Here is a 24,124-nt window from a genome sequence, read left to right as displayed (position 1 = left end):
CCTCACATCCATAGTCCATCGATCCGAACAATATCCCTCAGTGCTGAGGCATCTTCTGCTGTTTTGGTTGAGCAAAGTAGGAGGGACGACCGCTCCAAGATGGCCGCCGTATATCCTGCGCCGGAGCGGCCAATGTAGGGTCTACTCTTATGTCTATGGTGAGCACGCTCTCTGTCATGTGTGACGTTTTGCGCCCTCTACTGCGCATGCGGGTTTGCAGTTCACACTGGAGATCACATACAGGTCGCATATATTTGGAAGTGTGGCGTGAACCACAACGGCCACGGCAAATAAATGCGATTTGACAAAAATTTGGATTTGGGTCTCTTCAGGCTGCAGTGTGAACGTAGCTTGTTTATATTTTGCCAATCCACTACAAATATCGTCTTACGGCACTACAAAAAAGTTGTTTTAATTTAATCACACATACATTCCTATTATTCCTGGTTATCAATCAGTACAGTATGCTCAATTAATTATTCAAAGTTTTTATCTAAGGAAACCCAACAGATCAAAAATCTGGAACTGCTGTTTTTGTTCAGTTTGTCTATGTCCCTATCAAATAAACTTGATAGGGACAAGTTTATTTGTCCCTATCAAGACAAATAAACTTGTCCCTATCAAGTTTATTTGATAGTGTGCATTTATTGTTCTTTCTCTTAAAAGGTTACAACTTGAGGAAACTTATACTTTCTTTCTTTGTATCCATTTGTAATTACCTGATAGGGTATGTCTCATTCTTTCTGCGCTTCTTCTCCTCGTCTGGAACGCGTTCCCATCCAAACTTGAGTCTCCAATCAAAATTTCCTCGGCTGTAGTTTTGCAGTTCAGGCACTGGTTTGTGAAACCTCAGGCTGTGATTATCGATCGACGTGATTCTTGGGCTCACCACGGCTCTGGGCTCTTCAGCTATTCGAGCCAGAAGAGGCTCCAGCCAGCCAGGGAAACATTCACCTGTGAAATAAAAAGAAAACTGAAACATTTTTTCACTAGCTGGAAGCTATTGGCTATTATATGGAATACTGCTGCATAGAAATACTATTGTAATAACCAAACACATTGCTAAGCCAAACATTTGTCCTCTGCATGTAAAAAAACAACAAAACTACAAACTCACAGTGGGAATCTAGGAAGGTGAGGACCTCCCCCTGTGCAGCCTGAGCCCCCATCAGCCTGGCTGTGATCAGGCCTTTTCTCTCCTTCTGACGCAGGACTCGCACTATTCGCAGCCCCTGCACATATTCATCCAGTGGAGTCTTTAAGAGATCTGAAGACATAAATACAAAATTAGAGCTGAAGGATGGCAAATGTTAATAAAATCTGGCATTTTGCATGTCTTTATATTGGAGTTACATTGAAGTTAGAGGGGTTGTGATTTATTGCATATTTGCACTTTGAATACAGATAAATGTTATGAACACTTAAATTTAATACTTATTCAGATTTTTAATTGAAATGTCTAAATGTAATTAACACAATATATCACAGATTAATTTGATATTGCAAAAAGAAAAAAAGAATCTCAAATTTAAGGTAAAATACTAGTAGCTGTTGTTGCCAAAAAATTACCATATAAATACAGATTTACAGCTTCCAGTATTTTGCCTTATATTAGAGACTTTTTAAACAGTGTACTTAGTGGGCGAATGCATTGTGATAACTTTTCCCACTGAATTTTGGGGCAACACCCAGAGGCAGTCCTATCCCCCACAAGATGGCGCCCTGGGCCGTTGCCCAAGTCGCAGAAACTGCCACTGGCAACACCAGCCACATCTCGTCTAATCTCTTCTTAAAAATTTTAAAATTCAAAACATTTTTGTCTTTTTTTCTGTCTCCATTGACACATGGTGGCACAGTTGGTTCGACACAAAGAGGTCTTGGGTTCAAATCCTGGCCTGGGGTCGTCCTGCATATCCTCTGTTCTCTGAATGCTCTGGTTTCCTCTCAGTAAACCAGAGCAATACCCGAGTCAGTTTCTAAAAACTGACTCAGGTATTAGCATGTATGGACATAGTTTTCTCTCCTTACGATGGACAGGTGACATAATTTGCATCGCCTCTTATTTAAAGATTGCTGGAGACAGGCGCCAGTCTCACCCTTTCAAACTAAGCAGGTAACAACAAAGGGTGGATGGATGCTGAGTTTCCACAGTTGGAGTCTTAGGTTCACGTTCAGATGGTTGAGTTCCTGTGAAGTTTTAATCACCAGCTGCAGAAAAATACCTCAGCTGGCTGCAAAAACCTCATACAAGCTTGTAAGTGTTCCAGTAAGCAGGCCTTTCTGAAGAGGTAAACGATAAACTAGATCTTTTCTTAATTATGAAACAGACTCTTAGTTTTGTCAGCTTTGAGTCTTGATGGAAATTTTTCTTAATGAATTTTCCCCTAGAAGTACATTTATGAATACATAAAGACGGCAGCAGGATATTAAACACAAATTCCATCTTAAGCAACAAGACACTCAAGTACTTTACCGTTTGTAAAAGATTAGGTTTTAATAATAAACAGAGCATAATTTTCCAGATAACCTTTCACTTTGGACCTTATTATGGATGTGATGAGTCATGCATTTAGTCGCCATAGTGGCTATCAGCATGATAAAGACACTAATACTGTAATTAACTGTACAGTGTTAAAGCAGAACAAATGAGGACAAATTCCTTCCCTACTTCCACATTGTACACCAACTCAATGCAGAAGCAGTAAATTTCAGTTTTCATCATGTTTTGTTCTCTGAAATATGAGAGTACTTTCTGAAGAAATGATATACATCCAATGCCTTGCAAAATTATTCATGCTCCTTCAAGATCATTAATCTCCTTTCAGTTTATGTGGTTAGTTAGATCTTGGTAGGTTTGCAGTTATGTTCTTTCCATTTTCAGGTCATCGATGAAAAGTGTTTAGGAAAAGCTCCACAGTTTTATCCCCAAGTTGTCTGCTGTGATCCTTGGTCTTCATTACTTTTATTTATTTATTTTATTTTTGTTTTCTTCATTCAGCTGTTTGTTCACCAAACTTCTGAAACCTTCACTGATCAACCAGATTTAAAGTGAGGTTGACTCAAACAAGTGAAATCAATTCACTCACACTGTGATTTTTGGAGGCAACAAACACTTTTAGTGAAGGGAACCATAAAAATTAAAAAAAAAACCCCATAAAGTACGTATCATTTACCTTAGATTTAATAGTTATCTGCTTCTTTGGGATGGTATTTCTCATAAAATCCCAAATAAATACATATACGTTTTTGTTTCCCTCGTGAAAAAGGAAAGTTGAGGAGTTGTGAATACTTTCTCTAGGACACTATATATGTGAAAGCATTAAGATGTAACATTAACTATCAGTGATCTCACTCACCGTCTGTACTGGCGTCGTCCACCAGTAAGATCTCTGTGAGCAGAGCAGCAGGAGCCGTGTGCAGGACGCTGTAGACCGTCCTGAGCAGAGTGGACCAGGCCTCGTTGTGAAACACTATTATCACGCTGGTGGTTGGAAGGCCGGGACATCTCAAAAACTTCTGCTTCAGGCAGCTGTCAGAGCCAGACTGGAAGTTAAGAGGCAGCTTTTAAACAACGCATAGATTTATCTCTTGCCTGCAGGGTGATGTCGCCAAGAAACGATGTTCTCCTGAGATAAACTCACTCTGGAGGCCGTGTGTCCTTTCCCAGATCCCGGTGCAGAGAGATGCGATCGCTGGCAAACTGGTTGAACTGGTTTTTCTTAAAACCACTTGATTCCTCTTTCTGTTCCTCAGCAGTCATAGAGCGCCACACGAATGGCTTGCCGCCTGCTCCCGGTTCCCAGCGATCTTGGTAAGGCCTCTGAAGGTGAGGCCTGAACTCCTGCTTGCTGTAAAATCCAGGAGGACATTTGTGGACAGAGGAATCTGTAAACCTGGCGGTCTGAACAGGGATGGATCCTCCGAGTTTCCCCACATTTCCCTTGGGAAGTCGAGGGGAATGTGGCGTTGTTGTGTAGTTCATGTAGAAGAGCATAATAAAAGACAAACACAGAAAACTGGAGAATGCTATCTTCACTGAGCGTTTGTGTCGAAGCAAATAAAAATGCATGATATTCAGAGAGCGATGGGGACCTGAGAAGAGAAAAATAAACAAAACGCAACATTATAGACAACAAAAAAATTATTTTAAATAGTTATTTCACCAGATCAACAGCTGCAGTCTGGAAAACCCTCTCTACGTCATGCTTGGAAAAACTAATTCCTTTATTTGAAGATATTTGACTATTCATAAAGTTATTGTTGTCTTATTTAAACAGCAATACAATGACAGAATGAGGTAACTAATTCAACAAGACAAAAATAAAACACTAAGTCCTGTCCAAGCATTGGTGTAATCATTTGTTGGAAGATCCTTCATTCATTTACAAATAATGTTTTAAAAGTAATAACTTTAGCAAACCTGTGTTTCTGAGCTAGTTAACCAACAACACTGTCTTTATTAAATGAGAAAAGTACTTACTTTTTGCTGTAATTTTTCTCTGTGTTGTCCTGTTTGCCTCCCACGTCTTACAGAGACCGACAATGAAGTGCACAGGTGCTCAGTCGGGTCAGTGTGCATCAAGGAGCCTTTGCAACCGCTCAGACCGGTTAAAAACATCTGACTCAGTCAAGCAGCTGCGGTGAGACTGCCAAGAAGTATGTTCTTTATTCCTGGTTTCACTTCGGCTGAGTTATTTTTAACTTCCATTTTACTTTTAAGTTGCATTTCTTGTGGGATCACATTTATCTACTTAGGAGAGGAATGAGAGTTAAGAGCACCTTCTGCAGGATTTCTCAGTAAATGTTTGTCTGAGGTAAACGGCAGAATAAAAGAACAAACAATAATACAAACCAATCCATTGTTAATTAATCAAGCCATGATGATTTTTTCAAACTTACAAAGGTTAATCCATATATCAAAGTGACTCCAGTGTTTGATAAGCAGGACGGAGCTCAGCCAAAAATTACTAATCATTATCATAAATTGGAAACATGTTTGTCAGATAAAAAGCTAAGTTTAATTCAAACAAAAGGGAACAACATAGTTTCTACATTTCTAATATTGTTTAAGAGGTAGTTTATCTGGAGCTTACATCTCCTTTCTGGGTTCATCTCTGCCGCTTCCTCCAACAGTCGAAAGAGAAACACAACTGAGCCATTCTGCAGATTTCATTGTGTTCATGCATGACTGTCTGTTATGTGTTTTGGTATTATGTGGGTATCTGTGTTGCTAATAACATAGAGCAGTGTTTCTCAACCCTGGTCCTCACCTCCCTCCTGTCTCTGCATATTTTAGGTATTTCCCTTCTGCCACACACCTGAATTGTATCTCTGGGTGATTAACAGGTTTCTGCAGCACTTGGTGGTCATGCAATCATTTGAATCAGCTGTTCTGGAATAGAGGCACATCTAAGGCATGCAGAGCAGGGAGGCGGTGAGGACCAGGGTTAGTTTTTCACTGAGTTAGAGTGACGACTTGTCCGGTCAGGGTGCACCAGTTCTCCCACCCAGTGACAGAACTGGAGTAAGGTCTTGACTCTGGCAATCTTAAACAGACTTAAACTGTAAATGTAATGTTGCAGATAATAATAATAATAATAATAATAATAATAATAATAATAATAATAGGTTGAAAGTTTGGAAGTAAAGGCTAGTAAACACAACATTTGGAAGAAACTTTATGTTTTATTGCACAGTGGCTCTCTTAAAAATCTGTATAACTTTAATGGGGTTTTAGGATGTATTTACTGCATGAGCAGGAATTCATTGATGTGCAGCACTTTCCTTAATCTACCTGTTAACAATAGAGAAGAAAGGATTAGGTTTTTAAACTAACAAGAATAGTGTAAGAGTGAAAATTGGAGTTATGAAAGCAGCACAACTGCATTACAAAAGCAAAAAAAAAAATATATATATCCTCTTGTATATTTGTCATGCAAATTAATTAATTAATTAATTAATTAATTAAGCCAGATAATGAAAAAGCAAAGTCTCGGCAAGAAAACAATATTCAATGTATTAGTATTTTAAGTGAGTCTTTTGCATATTGCAGTTAGTTATCTAGATAGATAGATAGATAGATAGATAGATAGATAGATAGATAGATAGATAGAATCTACTGTCGTTCGTCGCTTAATGAGGGCGGGGTTTGTTGCCAAGGTAACACGTAAACAAAGCTATAGTTATTTTTGAAAGCTAGGTGTTGTGAACAGGACGTCGACTGGATAAAGGATCCGTAACGCATATGGCTTTCTTCGGCTTGACCCACCTGGGTTATCAAAACCCAATCGGTGATAATATGCTCATAAATCCCCGGGGAGTCCCTCCGTCTCAAGGTGAGAGGAAGCTAGGCTAAGCCTTAGCTGCGCTGAACTCTACATTTATCATGGCTGCTGCAACCTCAGTCAAAGCAGACCTCAGCATTCAGTTAAAACGTTTTGTAATTAAGTTTTTTTTTAAAGTGCAGAAATTTATTTAAAAGTTAAAACTAGTGTCAAACTCCAGCGCCATAATAATTAGACAGACACGCATTGAAAGACATGAATTTTAAAAAACATAAATAGAATAAATAAACATAGAAGTACTTTACTGATTAAATAATTCAATGTTTTATACTGATTGAGTAGAACATAAAAATCTGAGTTCAGCAAATTGTCCTTGTAGTACGTAAAAACACTTTTAAATGATTTTTAAGGGAAAAAAAGCTTAAGAGCTAAGTCACTGTAATGATTGGCTTCATCTGTTGAAACATATCTGCTTTTAGATGACTGTTTTAATGTCAGGAAAGAATTTCAGCCATTGGCTAAAGAACAAGGACCCGTCATAAATAAAGAAGTGACCAAAGTACGACTGCAGCCTCCTTGCTACAGCAATGAGGATCATAAAGGGAGTCATGAGCGATACGCAGAAATGGTGAAAAAGGCTCAACCACCCAGGCGTAAGCTAGCACACTTTAAAATATGGGTTCCTGTAGAAGTTTGTAACAAAAACTAAAAGCCTCTTCTGTCCTCCAGTCCCCAACCAGCTGTATGTAAAGCCTCTGACAGAAAACCAGCAGTATGGATGGATGAGACACATGAGCTTTGAACCATGGACCCAGTGCCAAAAGTTTCCTCGAAAATCCAGCGAGATGACAAGGTGAGTATCATAACACATAAATACATTTTTCCACCAGTCTGGGCCTCTGTCGGTATAATCCATCTGTTGTTTTCCCAGGTTCGTTGGTACAATGATCTTGACACACCGAGACTTCTGCCTGTTCTGAGCTCCCTCATGTTTTGGCTTCATGAAGTAGAAGCATGCACAAAAAAAAAAAAAAAAGCCTGCAACTTTTTGACTCTTCAACCTTATTTTAATGAATCAAATTTAATTGCTTTGTTGTTCCTATGGGTTTTCTCTTTTTATATTTATGTGTTTGTATGTGTGCATGTAACCTTTGTTTAACTGGGTTTACCTCATTGAGATAATCAAAAGTACAAATCAAAAGTACAAAATGTGGCCTTAAATACATATATTTAACAAATAATTGCTCAAACGAATGAATATTGTACACTATTTTAATTGTGTACTATAAGACGTGCTACAACAGTACTCTGTTAAATCTCTAATAAATACAAAATGTACATGCTGGTGACAATATTCTAAAAAGTTGAGCTGTATAAAGAGCTCAAGAAATTCAGATAACATGAGCAATTATGTTTTCTTTTGCTTTGGGATTAATAAAGTATTTATCAACTGAAAATTCAGAAAAATTATGAATGCTAGACGGAGGTGAAAGCGTCTCCAAAGCTTCAGTCCTACTGAATGTGATCCGAGAAAGGAACGGCGGTGAATCGGCAGCATTGCTTCAAATAGGGAACAAAACTACTTATGGATTTTGTGGTCTGATCTGATATATTACAGCTTACACTGCTAAAAAATTTGTAGACCTTTCAATATGGAAACAGTATTCCCTGATGAGGTGGTCATAATGTTATGACTGATCAGTGTATTTTTTTGTATATATTCTTGATGTTTTAACACCGATTCTCTGTAGGCTTTAGTGGCACTAGTGACCCCTAGAGGAAAGTCGGGTTAATTACAAGAACAATAAAATCGTGGTTTTGTGCAAAACTTTGGAAGCCCGTTTCTGCCACTCTGTTAAAAATAAATAAATAATCTCATTCTAATGAGATAGTATCTCAAAAATACTGAGATTATTTATTTTATTTATTTTTTTTGCAAAGTGGTGGAAATGGGCTAAACCTGCATAAAATGGAAAAATGGGAGTTATATTAAATATTGTAACAAAGTGCTTTTTTTAATAAAAATTATATACACAATAAGGGAAATATTGTGTTTCTCAGGGAAGCCAGAAGAGTTTGAATCATTGCAGCTACACTTGATTCCTCGTAATGTTTCTAACATAAATGATGCAGCTTAATCGAAGTTTCTATGATGAAGTAAACTTAAGGAAAGCACTTTTTTATTTTAATAAACAGATTTTTAATATTTCATAATTGAGTTTAGATATATTTTCACTTAGTGAATTTACTTACTTTTTCTAAAGTGTTTAATAACTTGGACAAAACTTTTTTAATTATAATGCAAACTTATTTTGTAGTTTTTAGTTGTAGAAATAAAAAAATTGGAACTAGATATTTTATGTACAGCAATCAATATGTTAAAAAAAACACTAACGGAGAAAAAAAGTACTTTTTTTACATTTTATTTTTTTTCTTCAAGGGGAAATGTTATTTTTCTCTTTGTCATAGTCTTCAACTCTTCTTTTCAACTGAGCAAAACACTCCCCCTTCAACTCCTCCAACTCAGGTAAAATACGAACAAAAAAAAAGAAGAAGAAAACAAACCAGAAGGATTCATCGGGCCTGAGCAGAAACACTGTTTCAGTAGTATGGGGAACACATTCCTCCCGGCTCCCGTTTCCCCTGAAAGCATCCCAAGAGTTAACAATCAACACAAGTCCATGGACAGCTAGTAGAAATAGAATAAATACAATGAACATCTTTATGAACTCATGTCCATTCTATAAACTCTCCGCTTTAGGCTCGTCATTGGTCACAGTTTGTGTGAGAGTTGGTGATCTCGGTTGCGTCTCCAACACACCCAGGCCTCCGTTGCACAGGAGAGACCAGTAGCACAAGACTGCTTGAGCTGGCTTTGGTACAAACGAGATCAACTGTTTGCTGCTGGAGACAACGAGGACGCTGCGTTGGCGGTGAAACGGTTGGCTAAAATAACTCTCAAAAAGCCCTTCTTCATTTTTGACTCATGTCAGCGGACCAGGCAGGGTAAGCAGACACGTTTTTAAAAAGTTACAGCTTCCGCTCAAACTTTAAACAATTGAGTAGCACTGGTGTTGCTCTCCCACCTCTTGCTCCTCAATAATGCAAGACAAATTTGGCAGTTTGGAAATATTTCTGGTCATAAAAAACATCGACGATGCTGATGTGGAAACTAAACATGCGCCACGTTTTGCCCTCATTAAGGCAACTCTGCACACAAAGTACAACCAGCAAGCTAAAAGTGTCTGTAAAGCAGCTGGACAATAGAATAACTAACCAGCTAATATCATTTAGTTGTTTTTGTGGTTCTCCATAAAGAGCAAAAACAATCAAATGAATAGCATTCTGCTCAATAAGCATTGAAAACGACAGCTAAATTTTGCAGGCGTTTATTGCATATTTTTTTACTTACGTTTATGCATCAAATGTGTCAAAACAACAACAACAAAAAAAACATATAATGTTCTGGGTAACATTATTATAACTGTAATAATCAATATATTATTTAAGTAGCAGTAATATTTTTGTATTTCTATTCTCAGTTTTTATGAAAATGTTACATTGTGAAATCGTTGCTGAAGGTTATCATGCTCGTCTAAAACCATTTGTAGATGCATGTAGAAGGTCAATTGTTTCACATTGAGAGAAATAAAGAAAAATACAGAGAATAATAGCTCTGTAAAAAAACCCTCAGAATATTAAATTACAATATTAATTATTTTTTTCATGTCAAATGGGGGAAAAGATTGTCGAGGATAAAATGTGGATAATAATGCAGATTGCCACATAATTCTTCAGCAAAGGCAAATCAACTGAGGAGCCAAAGTACTAATTGTTTTGGTCTTGCTTCATGATTCCATAAATATCTATATTTTGTGTAAATGAACAGATGAACTGCTAATTTTCATTACTGTTGCATATTTTACTACAACAGTCATCATGAGTTTTTAGTTCATGACTCCATATTTGTTTCTTCAACTCTGAGTAATTACATGTTTGTTTGTTTTTTCTTGAATCAGATCTGAAAAACAATTATGCCATTAATTACATCACTTATTTATTTATTTATTTTTTTATTATTATTTTTGGACAGATGCTTTACACGACCGAAATCTTCAATTGTTAATTGGTCATCTCTGTGATTTTCTTATTAAAAATAAAGCCTGATTTGTTTATTTTTGATAAAAACAGTGAGTAGTGATTCCATATTATCATACAGTAAAGGTTTGTCATATTAATGCGGATAAAATTGTCAACCTGCCTGTCCTGCGCAAACTGTCCATTCAGAGCAACACCAGTGATGATTTATGTTTCTTTTACCGCTGAAATAAAAAAAAAAACGGGCCTGTTAGAGTCTGACTGGAGTGGATTAAATAAAACACACAGTGACTCATGTGTAATTTTCTCTCCTATCTGGGCCAGTGGTTCTGACTCCGATCCCGTCTCGCGAGCAGCAGAACTCGGCAGTTGATCCGTTGGTACCAGTGACCTTTGAATTTTACAAGAAAGCGTGCTGTTCTTCATCGGAAATGGAATCATCATGTTAAGCATAATAACTAACCAGAATCATCATAATAATAACAACACTAAGAATATACAAATGATGGGTACAGAATTTATACAAAATACCCTACGTCAAAACAAACGGAAAGTAAAAATAAAAAAAAAGAAAAGAAAAAGAATCCACAGTAAGACATGCTCAAAGCAGTTATGTTTGGCAAGAAAGCAGTTTTGTTGTATCATAAAAACCTCACAGTGAAAATAGTTATGCCCCTTCAGGATTACAAAGCACAGTATTCAGTCGAAATCAGCGGATATTTCTTTCCTTCGTCTACTTCTTCTTCATAGAAGAATCAAGCTGCATGACGCAACTGCGTTGAAATCCGTAGTTTCTGCCCCTCCCTACCTGGAGGTTCTGGAACAGCTCACTGATTTATGCTCCTTCATTTCCACCCAAAAAAAAAACCAAAGAAAAGGAAAAGAGACAAAAAGGAGCTCAAACCAGTGGAGAGTCCTCTAATCCCAATCTGAGCTCGATCTTTGTTTTGCTCAGATAAAAATATGTAACCCCTCTCGTAGCATATCTAGTCATCTTTAGTCACTTTTAATTTCATCTGTTAAAATGATTGAGGGTAATTTTATTATTTAGAGTTAAAAATCTGTTCTCTGCTGCCTAAATGACAGACAAAATAAATAAACTCTGTATTTTATGAAAATGAGCCTTCACTGCCAGAAGTCGGGCGAAAGAAAAACAAAAACAAAAAAACAAAAACAAAGGTGGTGATCATTGCTGACTTCAGCGAAAACATATCACAATATCTGCCTTGCTTTTAGTAAATACTTTAGTCTTTGGTCAATATATTCCTCCTCAGTTTATACATATAGTCATACACACACAAATATGCATGTACATACACACTTATAAACGTGTAATAAACTGGATATTTGTGCACGTATGTGTTCACACTTTTTTTTTATAAAGGACCTTTAGCACAAAACATCAAGACTGAAATAAATAATTAAAGCGGGAACAAAAGTACCTGTTCATAAATTGTGTCAAACGAACAAACAAAAAAAAATAAAATAAAAATTACCGAACAAAAGAACAACAAATAAAATAAAAAGTAGCCTTATGTACAGCGATAATTTTCTTTTCACACAGGCTAAAAGGCGTTGTTTTAAATAAACAGACTTTGCATCTTTCAAGAAGCCTGAGAGAGAGGCTAGACATGAGAAAAACACGTTGTCCTCCAACATGTACGCGGCCGAGATGGCTGTCAAAACAAGAGCTTTCTCCTCCCGTCGAGAACGCTTTCCCTTCTCCGGAGTCCCAAAAGTTCGCGTTTTCCTCTTTGCTTGGGATTCAAGTGATGGCGATTGTAGTTCTCAGCTGTTTCGCTCGCGCTGTGAGTGCTCGCTCAGTGGTGCCGTGTCCTTGCAGTGGGTACCGACCCAGCGTCCGCTGCTGCCACGGCTGCTAGCTGTTGGGCGGCCCGTCGTTTAGGAAGTAGGTCGTCATTTCCCCTTTACCTTTGACCTTAACGACTCCGCGGCACTCCAGCACGTATCCTTTGCTATCAAGCACCTGGTAGAGGTCCGTGGTCACCTGGGGAGGTCAGAAAATATCGATAGGATTTTAGAGAAATATTCTGAGGTACTATTGTAATAACAATAAAAATGTATGGTAAAAACCCCCCAATTTATTAGTTGTTTTGTAGATAACTGTATGGTTATGACTTCATATCACCAAACATACAAACATCCCCATTTAAAGGAGACTTTCTAGATTCCTCTTACTTTCTAGATTCCTCTTACTTACTGTAACATTCAATCTTATTTTCTAATTCACTGGTATTTATTGATGCTTTCATCAAACAAACAGTGGAGAAAATTGTAAAAATGTCATTTAGGATAATACTATCAATACTATCAATTGAAATTTATCGAGACGACGATAAATCAATTTCCTGTTAAGATAAAAAGTTTTCTGAAATAAATGATAAAAGATAGCAATGAAACATCAGGAATCATGTAGATACCATCCATCCCTGGATGCTGAGTTTGTGCTTTACTAAGTTTACCAACGATGCTGTACTACTACTTTGTACTATATCGTAGTACAGCTACATTAATACTGAGAAACAGTAGCACTATTTATTACAAAATAGCACAGGGAAAATCTTTCGTGTGCTAATGTAGTGTAAAAAACCTGTACAAAAATATCCCAAACTGAACTCAGGGCTATCAAAGAAGTCGAAAAGGGAAAAAAAAATCAAAACTAAAATTAATGTAGACCATTTTAATCTACATGTATTGTTTAAATTTGAATAAATGCCACTCGTCCTTCCAAGTTGAATTCCCATTGTTATGTGTTACCTGAATGCGGTCAGGTACACCTGTGCTGTCCATGCGACTGGCCACGTTTACTGTGTTTCCCCAAATATCATACTGGGGCTTCCGGGCGCCAATGACTCCTGCTACCACTGGCCCAATGTTCAGACCTGTGAATCAAACACAAACTTTGTAAAAACATGCACTGTGAAGAACAGGCTCACAATTTTCCCCATGATTTTCTCTCTGTACCTATCTTCATCTGGAAGTTGTTGAAGGAATGCTCGTTGATATACTTCATCTGCTCTCTCAGTCTCATAGCATAGTCTGCTAGCGCAGTAATATGAGAACGACCCTCTTTGTCGTAAGTAGAGTCGTTAAGACCGGAGGCCGCCATGTAGGTGGAACCAATGGTTTTGATCTTCTCCAGCTGCCTGTACTTCTCTTCACTGATGATCTGAGCCGTTAACAAAAACAGATGTTCATTTTCTCCAAGCTGCACTTTAATACTGTGATCTGAATTTCGTAAAAAAACAAACAAACAATGTTTTACCTCATCGAAGTCGGCGATGATCTCGTTGAGCAGCCGGAGACACTCCACCCCCTCGTTGTTGGCCTCCAGCTCCACGTAGAACTCAGAGAAATTGCTGATGGATGCGAACATGACGGCTACGCACTCACAGGACTGGTAGTACAGCTCATCGTTGCGCCGCTCTCGAGCCAAGAAGTGAGCAGCCACGTCCTTCGGCAGGATGTTGTGAAGGAGGCGACGGTTGTAGGCCTGCAGCTCCTCCATCTCTTCCTTCTCCTCGGTGGCCTGGCAGGAAATAAACAGCTTTGATAAGGACCAGGATGCCAAAACAGAGACATAATTATTCACCAGGAATCCAGAGTCTTAGTAGCTATTTTTATTGCGCTGTACTTTTTACTTTTACTTGAGTAATTTCATTATGCATTATGAGTCTTATTTGAGTAAAATCTTTGGATACTCTACCCATTTGAGTAACTTCACTGAATGAAGAACAAGCTTGTTTTATATAAAAATTCACCTGACAGATCTGCAGTTTTTGTTAATTTCTCTTTTTTTTTGTTGCTGTTGTTTTCTTCCTCTTTTTCCCACTTCTACCCAAAATATCTGTGACACTAGATTAATCGAAACAAGTCAGAAAATAACTGCCAAGATTAAAAGAAGAAAAGTATCCTAACCCAAACATTTTAATTATTTTTTGTTGTGACACCACTTGGTTATGCTGTTTTATCTTTGTCTTAATTGTATCCATTTTAATTAAATCTCCTTTTTTTGTTAGTTTATTTTATTAGGTTTTTTTGTCGTTGTTATTCATTCTCTTATCTAATTTATTTGTTTGTAATGTAATCTTTGCATGCACTATTTGGTGAATAATAAACAAAAAAGTTTCATTAATTGTAATGTAAAAGAAATTAAGAAAATGTTTCTTTTCTCCAATTTTGTAACTATATTATTCATAAGAATTATTGTCATTTTGGTATTTATAATACAACAATTTCCTCATAACTTTATATACTGATGATGGTAATTTTTAAATATTAAAAAATGTGTGTTTTGTTTTAACAAATACTTTTTTATTTTTACTTGAGTAAAAGTATGTTTAATTGGTACTACTCTTACTCGAGTATAATGTTTTGGTATTGCACACACAGGAATCACAGAGGGACAGATAAGCATAAACGTGACCCGACAGCGCCCTCTGGTGGCCGTACCTGTAGTTTCCAGAGGAAGTCGAGGCGAGCCGTGGATTCAACCTGCTGTGCGTGCAGGTACAGCGCCAGGACGAAGACGGTGAGGATCACAGGGGTCATGACCCGCAGGGACACTTTGGTCACAGAGTATGGGCTGCAAAGAGACCGAAACTCAGACTGAATGAAAGAAACTTGGAGGAATGATTACATTTTTAACAAAAGCAATTGAAACAACATACCACTCAACTGTAGTTTCATTGAAACTGGACCTGAAATTACAAACAAAAAATTATTTTTGTGAATAGAAATAAAGACAGTTACTATTTTCTCATATCAGTATTTACTTCTGACACATAAACTGTAATTAATATATATTATCTTTATGTGAAAATTTGAAATATTTAAATGCTAATGAAAAAAATAGGAGATAAACGGTTGATTTGAAAAAGAAATATCACAGAGTAAGACACTAATTTCATTTACTTTCCACTTTCTTCACATAATTTAAGGTAATTTAATGACTAGAAAAAAAACAAGCTAATGTTTTATATTTATTAATTCTGCTGGAGATATAAAAATTATAAAAGTTATCTCATAAATGTAAACAAAGAACTTACCAACTGGTTTCATTTAAAGCACTAAAAGAGAAAAAAAAAGAAGCTCAGTGAAAACACAAAAGTATTTAAAAAACAGTCAAAGATGAACTAATTGTAATTTCAATATATGAATATTTAATACCAGTTTTAACAATGCTGAAAGATTCAACTACAGTGATCCAGCATTTAAAACTGAAGACAGCACTTTTTCACTTTTTTAATGTAGCAAATAAGATATAAGAAGATTCATTCAGCTATTAATGCTTAGTTTATTGCTTAATAGGTAGGCTTACATGACAAAAAGTTAGGAAATGATGTGTATTGTAACAACAACAAAACATCCAGATCTTAAAAGTGCGGTATGAAACTTTCATGTAAACTATTTATTTGTTTATTTGTTGGAACTGTTACTATGTCGTGACAGCATGATATGAGACAAATACTGGAGCTCCACTGTCTTCTGCCGATGCTAACTGAAAACAACCAATCAGAGCCAGGAGGTGGGTCTTAGCGCTGTCAATCACAATGCTGCATAGCGCTGTTAGCATATCCTGTTGTGAATGCTAAGGCTAGTTAGCATGGCCACTGATGATGGCAGATAAACAGTTTTCCTGAAAAGATAAATTGATCCTCCACCATTATAACGTTCATCAGCGAGTACATGTGTTGATTGACAGCGCTAAGACTCTCCTCCTGGCTCTGATTGGTTGTTTTTGGTGCATTTTTTCAGACGGCAATAGCAGAACTGGAAGGAGGTGGAGGAGATTGATCTTTTCACAGATTATTTGTCATGACATCAAGACAGTTTTAGCAAATATGTATAAAACACCTTGTTTATAAAAGTTACATAAATTGTTTTTTAAGTATCAAACTCTACAGAGATTACTGTATTTTCCGCACTATAAGGCGCACCTAAAAACCTTCAATTTCCTCAAAAGCCGACAGTGCGCCTTATAATCCGGTGTGCCTTATATATGGAGCAATATTGAGCCACAACAGGTCTAGCATCTACGGTAAGCAGCCGCCGACTTCATTTTCGCCCGTAGAAGAAGAAGCACGCGGTGCATGCTGGGATAGCTGTCAGAATGCTGGTTTGTAATCTATTAATAAAGTTTGACTGACCTATCTACCTACCAACCGTCTAGAATCAGGTCGTCTGCAGGTCATTTAGCGCCACGTTCTCCACCAACATGCTGTGCGCGAACAGAGAAAGGTGACCATCGTCCGGCTACGCCCCGGCCCAGTCGCGGATGGCTCTTCTCGCCGACCGGAGTCAGACTGTTTGTTGTCATTCCGTTTAGTGGAGCTCCATCTAGTGGTAGCATAATGTAACTCCAGCCTCTACTGTAGCGTCTGTTCTATGGGCCTTATAATCCTGTGCGCATTATAGTGCGGAAAATACGATAGTTGAATGCCATCAAAGAATGAGCGAACAACAAACATTTGGTGATTTGATGCCAAGTTTTGGACAGTTTTAGTTATACAACCAAAATGTTAAATCACAGGACATAACTGCTTCTTTTACCACAACACACTGCTGCACTCACATGGCATTGGAGGTGACAAAGAGGTCTGCGTTGTCAAATAGTGCTACTTGTGGCCACTCCACGAGCAGCAGGAAGGTGAGCTGGATGAGCAGCATGAGGGCCAGCTTCCCTATGCTGCTGATTTGCAGGAACACTGAGCAGGCCAGCAGCGTCAGCAGCACACTGTAGCTGAAATACTGGAACAGACAGGAGACAGCCGCGACCCGCATCAGCAACCACGAGCCACAGAAAAATCTGTTTGCTTCTCTTGGAAGCCGCTCCAGAGGAAAGTGGTGTAAGATGGTGGACTGACCTCGGGAAAGGGGCAGGAGGGGCCTTGGCTGGGGCAGATCTCCAAACCTCCTTCGATGGACACATTCAAGCTGTGGATCAGACACGGCGTCACCAGGCCTGCAGACGTGTTCAGCTTCTCGGCGACGCATTCTGTCAAGCTCTGGGTGTCGCAGGCGAACTGGAGACGATCATCCAGAAACGCATTCAGAGTCACGTCCTTAAAAAAAATATACATCTTTTTTTTTGTCAACTCTTACCATATTAACAAAGGCAGAGATGAAGACGAGGATGATGGAGAAAACTCCAACCAGGGTGCTGTTGGTGCGAGATTGGACAATCTTCTTCGAAACGGTTTGCATTGCAGCTGGGAAGAGCTGCAAACACAAATGATTTCCACATTATATATATTGCCCCAGTACAGTCCCTTATAAAAATATTCATACACCGTAAATTTATTTCATTTTATTGCTTTACAACCACAAATGTCAGTGTATGTTATTAGTATTTTATATCGTAAATATGTATATTGTATCGTGAACAGAATATCATGTATCGTATCGTGCGATTTGTGTATTGCTGCAGCCCTACTACATATCTGTTGCTGTTACACCAGAATTTATAAAGGCTGTTTCTCTTCTATTACAGGAAGATGAATAAAAATGAACACCAGACTTCAAAACCCCTTTTCATTAACTTCACAATCTTGTTCTTCTTTTATTTTAGTCTACAGTAAAAAAAGACTAATAAGAAACAATGATATTTGTGGTTGCAACCAGACAAAATGTGCCAAAATTCAAGGAGCAAGAATCGTTTTGCATGAAAAAAAAAAAGAGCAACACTTTAGTGATTGTGCCCAGATGAGCTGCTCCGCTACCTTGATGCATGAGTATATGGCACAGATGAAGAGAATGTTGGCGAGGATGATGAAGATACTGATGTAGATTCCCAGCATCACTGGAGTGCTGCAGGGAAGAGAAACACATAAACAGTTTCAGAGGGACATTTAGGATCTGGTCCAACAAATGTTGGTATTTCTGCGCTCGGAGGATTCAGGTACATCTCCTGTTAAATTCCCTAAATAGAGCATTCATTCCTGTTTCTTGTTGTCATATGTTGCAGTCAAAACAAATCACCAAAGCAGCTCAGAAGGAGAATTTTATGTACAACTTCTACAGAAATACATGAAGTCAAACAGCAAAATAAGAGAAAGTGTGTTTTAGATCCTTTTTCCAAACACAACGATGATTTGGTTTTTCAGAGTAGTCAATCTGGGAACTGTTACATGTAGAATTAGGAGAACTTTAAAGATATTTACCATCTTAATTAGATTAAACTGGTCAATCTCTTAGTGGCTACATCCTAAAATATGTGCCAAGCATTACAGAGGGGATTTGTGGGATCTTCACTCCTAATTAGATTTTCCCATGTTTGGAGTCATAAAGGTTTATTGCAGTTTGAAAAACTGTGACAAGGAAGAGGCACATAGCCATGTGTTTCCTACAATAATAAGAGCCACCAGATTGTGTTACAGTTGGATTTTCACAACAAATATTCCCTTAAGTACCGCATTTTACAGGTTCCATCATTTTGACAGTAGGATTTACACAGCAGGATTTACACCTTTTCTGTTTGGGTTACGTCATTAAAAAACAATCCTCTTCACTGCATTTCACTTCGCAAAAGACACTAAAAACTTCTGCAAAGCTTTTACTCCTCCTAAAGGCCAAAGGCGTTTCAACTGCAAAGTTTGGGCTGATACTATTTTGAACCGTATAGCCGCCATCTTTCCTCATTAAAAATTATACAAAAAAATGACAAGTTTTAGTTTTCATCCTTGTCTGTTTGTGCAGCCGACCGCGCAGCACCCACTTTTACTGGGAAATCAACTAAATAAAAGCAATTTTAAGCCACCACATGTGTGTTTTTTGACAAGCTTTACAGGAGGTTGTTTTTGGCGTCCATCATGGCGCAGAGGGCCGAGTTTCAAAGAGAGTGACGTCACGTGCAAAGGGTCAATAAATGCAGCTGAGATAATACTTTTGGAAAAAATATATGTATTTTTAGAAGTGCTTTCTGTTATGTTAGCAAGTCATTCACTGGTCTATTAAAAGAGCATGCCTACAGAACACAATGGTATTTTATAGGTGAAGCCAACTGTATAAAATTAATTAGCATTTTTCACTGCTAAATTTAGTATCACTATGAACATACTTTACAAGTAAATTCGTCGTTTTGCGACTCATTCTGACATTGTCAAAGTATCATAAGTGGTACTTCTTCACATTTTCAGCTTTGTGCAGAAGAACATTGGCCAGACTCAGCAAAAAAATAAAAAAAAATTCCATAAAGTTAGTACAAATAACTTCTCTGCAGTCCAGAACAGTTTTTCTAAATGAGCTCAGAGAAAGAAAAACTAGAGCTTCAACATTTGCAGCTAATCTCAGTTTAGCTTGGAAACCGTTAAAGATGTTTCTGTAAAATTTGAATCAATCAAAGCAGAAAGTTCTGTTAAAAATGGTAAATATTGAAATGTCTAAACGTGAAACAGACAGACGCTGTAAGACGTGAGGTACTCACTGTGGAAAGACGACAATCTGTATGAAAGAAATGAAGCAGAATACTAGCAGAGTACAGGCAACATATCCCCCAAAGCGGTCGTCAACTTTCTTGGAATACTGCAACAAAAAAAAAACACAAAAGGAAATGAATGCTTTTGGGTTTTGAGGATATGAAAATATTTACTAATGTAGACACAATGAGGGCACTGGTATCACTGTCAATGCTTTAAAGTTCTCCTCAGATTGTTGCTGCACACTGCTAGTCAGCTGGCTATAAGATAAATTGGAATATCATGCCTCTGAAACCAATCAAGCCCTACTTATCTTTCTTGTTACGGTAAATAGTTGGGTTACTATCTTGACACAGTGAAATTGTAATATTTGTATTAAACGTTATAATTCCGTAAAGCAGCATGGTTACTCTGAAGTGCAAAAAAACTAAGCATTTTTGTTATTTTGGACCTTTTTTTCCAGGCTGGACGTCTGGAAGGTGAGGAGGAACTTCTTGACGTGATCTTTTCTGAGCTGGTCAATACTCCGAGCATCGATGGCTCGCCCCAGAAATTCATCCACCTCATCTTCTGGGTTCATGGCCTCCTGAACGCCTCGGCTTTCATAAAAGAAAAAAAAACAAAACATGATTAGTGGTACTTAGTAGCAATAAACAAGCTATGACAAAAAATGGCTAAAAATGGCCACATTAAATAGTGAATAAAAAAATATAACCTAGGAAATTCGTGTTATGCAAGACTATTTCTTACATACGCTGACAAAGTAAAGAGAGGAATGCTGGAAAAACTGGATGTCCTTTAATAAGCTCTAGCTTTGCTTGGACTCAGCTGACCAGCACCAAACTCAAAGGATAAAACTCGACATAATCATGATTAGGGATTAACCGATTTATCAGCGCTGATTTTCTCAATTTTGGGATATCGGTAATTGGCCGACACTTGTATCTTATTCCCTGATCTGATCTACCTCAGCAAAGATTTAAAAAAACACCACTCCTCTTCTGTTCTCCCATGAGAGACATTTGACTCCATGTCATGTCTGCACGTTTGCAGTTAACAATAGTAACTCCACTTTTGCCAACTAAGTGACTTTGTTGCTATATTTAGCAACATTTCAGATGAAAACAATTGGTGTCGATCAAAATCAGAGTCAACAGGAAAGGCTTTTTAAAGATCAGTAATCGATGGATCAGCCAGAAAACGATCGGTGCACCGCTAATCGTAATCTGATGCAACCCATTTTCCCTCAGGCTTACATGTGAACTCTACATGTTTGTTATGGTGACTTTGTCTGTTCAAATGTGTTTTACTGTTTCTAAAAAAAAATAAAAATAAAAATAAATAAAATAAGGGAAAACAAAAACACAGGGAGGCAACAGAGCAAAACAAAAAAATGTAACAAAGTAGTGTTTGGACTCACTTGTCTTTACTGGAGGACTCATCAATCCCCTAAAAAAAACAACAAAAAGGAGAGAAAAAGATGGATTTTGAATAGAAGCTGCAGCCTGTCGCTTCTCGCCAGTGTATGGATTCTCAGCCTCACCATTTGTCTGAAGACTTTGGAGTCTTTGGTCCGGGGGAAGGTTCTGTCGGGCACCCAGCGCGGCATCAGCCCCTCGTTAGAGTTGGCCCTCGTCCGCTGCATCTTCGCCATCATCGCCTTCTCGTCCTTCTGCTCAGAGAAAACAACATGAAGGCTTGACCAACTGTTCTCGTGCAACACAACACACAGCGAACGACAAAACAAGTGACTAAGGGCACTTTGTGTATCTGGCTTCTCTCTGGCCGACCGGACAATTCAGACACGCAGTCGGAGAGCTTTATTTGTCAGTGGGAAAGAAATCACACACTTGTGGTTTTTCGTGTTCAAAGCAAATAGTTAAAACAACCAAAAATAACATGTAAAAGATTAATCTATTTCAAGCACTAAAATAGATTAATAGTCTCTGACCAGATTCATCTAGAAAGCTCGCATCTTTTCTGAATGGGAAAAATAAAGGTCTTATTGTTCTAATCAAATGTTTCTGTGTTTGTGCTCTGACCCGTTTCTGGCTGCAGCCCAGAACCAGGAAGGTCTCGATGCTGTTTTCCTTCAGATACGCGTTCCTCTCCCCTCCGTAGCCCGGCTCCACTTCATAATCTCCGTTCAGGTACTGCAGTGTGGCCTTGGTGATGTGGATCCGCCTGGTGGAGTCAAAGGACAATTTTTAACATTTTATTTTATTTCATTTAGCTTTACTACTTTTTTCTTGATGTGTTTTTTATCCCTTTCTTTTTTAATATTTGAGTTTTCTGTTATGTTTTACTATTTTTTCTTCCCTTTTCAACTTTAATTTGTTTTATTGTAATATCCTGTTTTATTTACTTTTATTTAATTTACTTATATTAATCAGTCTTACATTATTTCATTTTTTTTTTCATTTCACAGGGTATAATTTATTTAAATTTTTCAGTTATATTTAATTTTATTTTGCTTAGTTCTCCTTTCTTTTTGCTCTCTTTCTTACTTTATTTTGTTTTTACTGCCTAGTCAGACTCAATTTCACTTTATTTTATTTTTTCATTTAAAAGGGTATGATTTATTCTCATTTTTTACTTTATTTACTTTTATTTTCTGCAATTCCCTTTTCTTTTTGATGTTTTTATTTTGCTTTAGATCGTTTTGTTTGTTTTTTAGTCTAATTAAACTGAACTTGACTTTATTCTACTTTATATTTACATAGGAACAACCCAGTCAAAAGTCCTGCAGCAATAAATCAGCGACTAAAATATTGTTTAAGAGCACATAAAATAATTTTTTATTAATTAAAATATGTATTTAGATTAGGGTCGTTTGTCAGATTAAAAGTACGTTTTTTGTATTTAAAATAATTTTTATTGGTGTGATACTGCTTTAAGCAGAAAATCATAATTAACATAAGTAAAGATTTAGCATACCTGTATGTGATAATAACCCTTATAATAACCTGTTCCACTAATTATTCTAAATTTTTAAACTGGTATGTAAAAATGACACAACCTCCACAAACTCTATGAAGTTTGATTATGATTGAAACCACAAAAATATCTTTGCTTACAAGCGAGACAGTATGTGACTAAAACAAATATTACTAACCTGACCAAATATGATTAATATTATAATTTAATATAGACCAAAAATCTTTGGAGTAGCACTGGCTACTAATATGTAACATAAGGATGAAACTAAACACTATAACCATGATACGAAATAATTTTCGTATTCTGTTTTTCTTACAAAAAAACATTTACACAATAAAGTCCCTGAAAACATATAAAAATATAATTTACTGTGATTTTCCCCTCACCCTGCTTTGCCCCCCGCCTCCATGTGATTGGCCAGCGTGACGTCATTCGACCACACGTCAAACTGCCACTTCCTGAGTCCCAGCACGCCGCAGTGGACACGCCCACTGTGGATGCCGACGCGCATGTTGACGTTGACCCCCGTCACTTCACGCACCAACCTGTAAGCACGGGCACATCAGCGAGCGAAGCACAATACGGCAAAACTCACCGCAGCCCAGAATGTTTTTATTTCATTTCCTGCTTACGAGATGGCTTCGATCATGTCGACGCCCATCTCCACGCAGCAGTGGGCGTGGTCGGCGCGCGGCTCCGGCAGCCCCGACACGCAGTAGTAACAATCGCCTAAAATTTTGATGCGGAGACAATGGTTCTCCTGAGAAACAAGAGACAGGAAAAAAGACAGGACGTCATGAGAGACTTGTCTTCCAGAGAGCATAAAAAAGTTAAGAGATGAATCCGTTTCAAATCTGTTTCTTCTTAAAACAACGATTTAAGTCATGACAGATGGCGAACCAGACGCTTCCTGATATTTATCTCTTTGTTTTTATTGAATTTGTTTCGAGTGGAACTAACGCAAAGTCCTCCAGTGTTGCCGCCCAGACTTATTTCCACTTAACATGATCAACAAATTAGCGTTTCCATGGTGACGGAGACATGACTACAGTTCGGTCCGCCAACATAGGACGATCAGCGGACAAGAAATTTATGACGTCAGAAGAGAAACGTTTTTGTGACATGAAATCAAATCTCGGACCCGTATGATGACGACTTATTCATGGCGCTGTGTGTGTTTCTGTTTGATGCAAAAAAATAAATATAAAATACATGAACAAGAATAAAGAGGAGGACAGGAAGGGAAAAAATATTATGAAAGGTAAGAAATAAACCTTACCTTTAAGGTAAAAAAAGCTATCCCTAAAGTGAACAGGGAAAAAGTCCATCTTAAACCCAAACAGAAGTTACCAAGAAACTCACTAG

General features: G+C 37.6%; 2 protein-coding genes across 2 annotated transcripts in view; both read right to left on the bottom strand.

Annotated features, from left to right (window-relative positions):
* The window catches only part of LOC103147822 (polypeptide N-acetylgalactosaminyltransferase 6-like), an 8,616-nt gene extending 3,358 nt beyond the window's left edge, over nt 1–5,258 (bottom strand). The window contains exons 1-6 of the mRNA XM_016678764.1: nt 5,094–5,258; nt 4,481–4,646; nt 3,642–4,092; nt 3,357–3,529; nt 1,118–1,267; nt 720–954 (exon numbers count right to left, since the gene is read on the bottom strand). Coding sequence (XP_016534250.1) covers nt 720–954; nt 1,118–1,267; nt 3,357–3,529; nt 3,642–4,069 — 986 coding nt within the window. The 5' untranslated portion in view covers nt 4,070–4,092; nt 4,481–4,646; nt 5,094–5,258. The remainder of the gene's footprint in view (nt 1–719; nt 955–1,117; nt 1,268–3,356; nt 3,530–3,641; nt 4,093–4,480; nt 4,647–5,093) is intronic.
* A 4,052-nt stretch (nt 5,259–9,310) lies between these two features.
* LOC103147813 (adenylate cyclase type 6-like) overlaps nt 9,311–24,124 on the bottom strand; it is a 51,312-nt gene continuing 36,498 nt past the window's right edge. Inside the window, exons 7-24 of the mRNA XM_016678791.1 lie at nt 23,392–23,519; nt 23,146–23,304; nt 21,862–22,003; nt 21,363–21,491; nt 21,240–21,268; nt 20,271–20,418; nt 19,828–19,925; nt 18,125–18,212; nt 17,508–17,624; nt 17,270–17,428; nt 16,978–17,153; nt 15,452–15,472; nt 15,074–15,103; nt 14,856–14,988; nt 13,669–13,932; nt 13,368–13,572; nt 13,161–13,285; nt 9,311–12,390 (exon numbers count right to left, since the gene is read on the bottom strand). Coding sequence (XP_016534277.1) covers nt 12,262–12,390; nt 13,161–13,285; nt 13,368–13,572; nt 13,669–13,932; nt 14,856–14,988; nt 15,074–15,103; nt 15,452–15,472; nt 16,978–17,153; nt 17,270–17,428; nt 17,508–17,624; nt 18,125–18,212; nt 19,828–19,925; nt 20,271–20,418; nt 21,240–21,268; nt 21,363–21,491; nt 21,862–22,003; nt 23,146–23,304; nt 23,392–23,519 — 2,280 coding nt within the window. The 3' untranslated portion in view covers nt 9,311–12,261. The remainder of the gene's footprint in view (nt 12,391–13,160; nt 13,286–13,367; nt 13,573–13,668; nt 13,933–14,855; nt 14,989–15,073; nt 15,104–15,451; nt 15,473–16,977; nt 17,154–17,269; nt 17,429–17,507; nt 17,625–18,124; nt 18,213–19,827; nt 19,926–20,270; nt 20,419–21,239; nt 21,269–21,362; nt 21,492–21,861; nt 22,004–23,145; nt 23,305–23,391; nt 23,520–24,124) is intronic.

Source organism: Poecilia formosa, unplaced genomic scaffold (assembly GCF_000485575.1).
Source record: "Poecilia formosa unplaced genomic scaffold, Poecilia_formosa-5.1.2 Scaffold190, whole genome shotgun sequence".
Taxonomy (NCBI): Eukaryota; Metazoa; Chordata; class Actinopteri; order Cyprinodontiformes; family Poeciliidae; genus Poecilia; species Poecilia formosa.
Note: the sequence above shows the minus strand (reverse complement) of the source record. Positions and strands in the feature narration are given on the sequence as shown.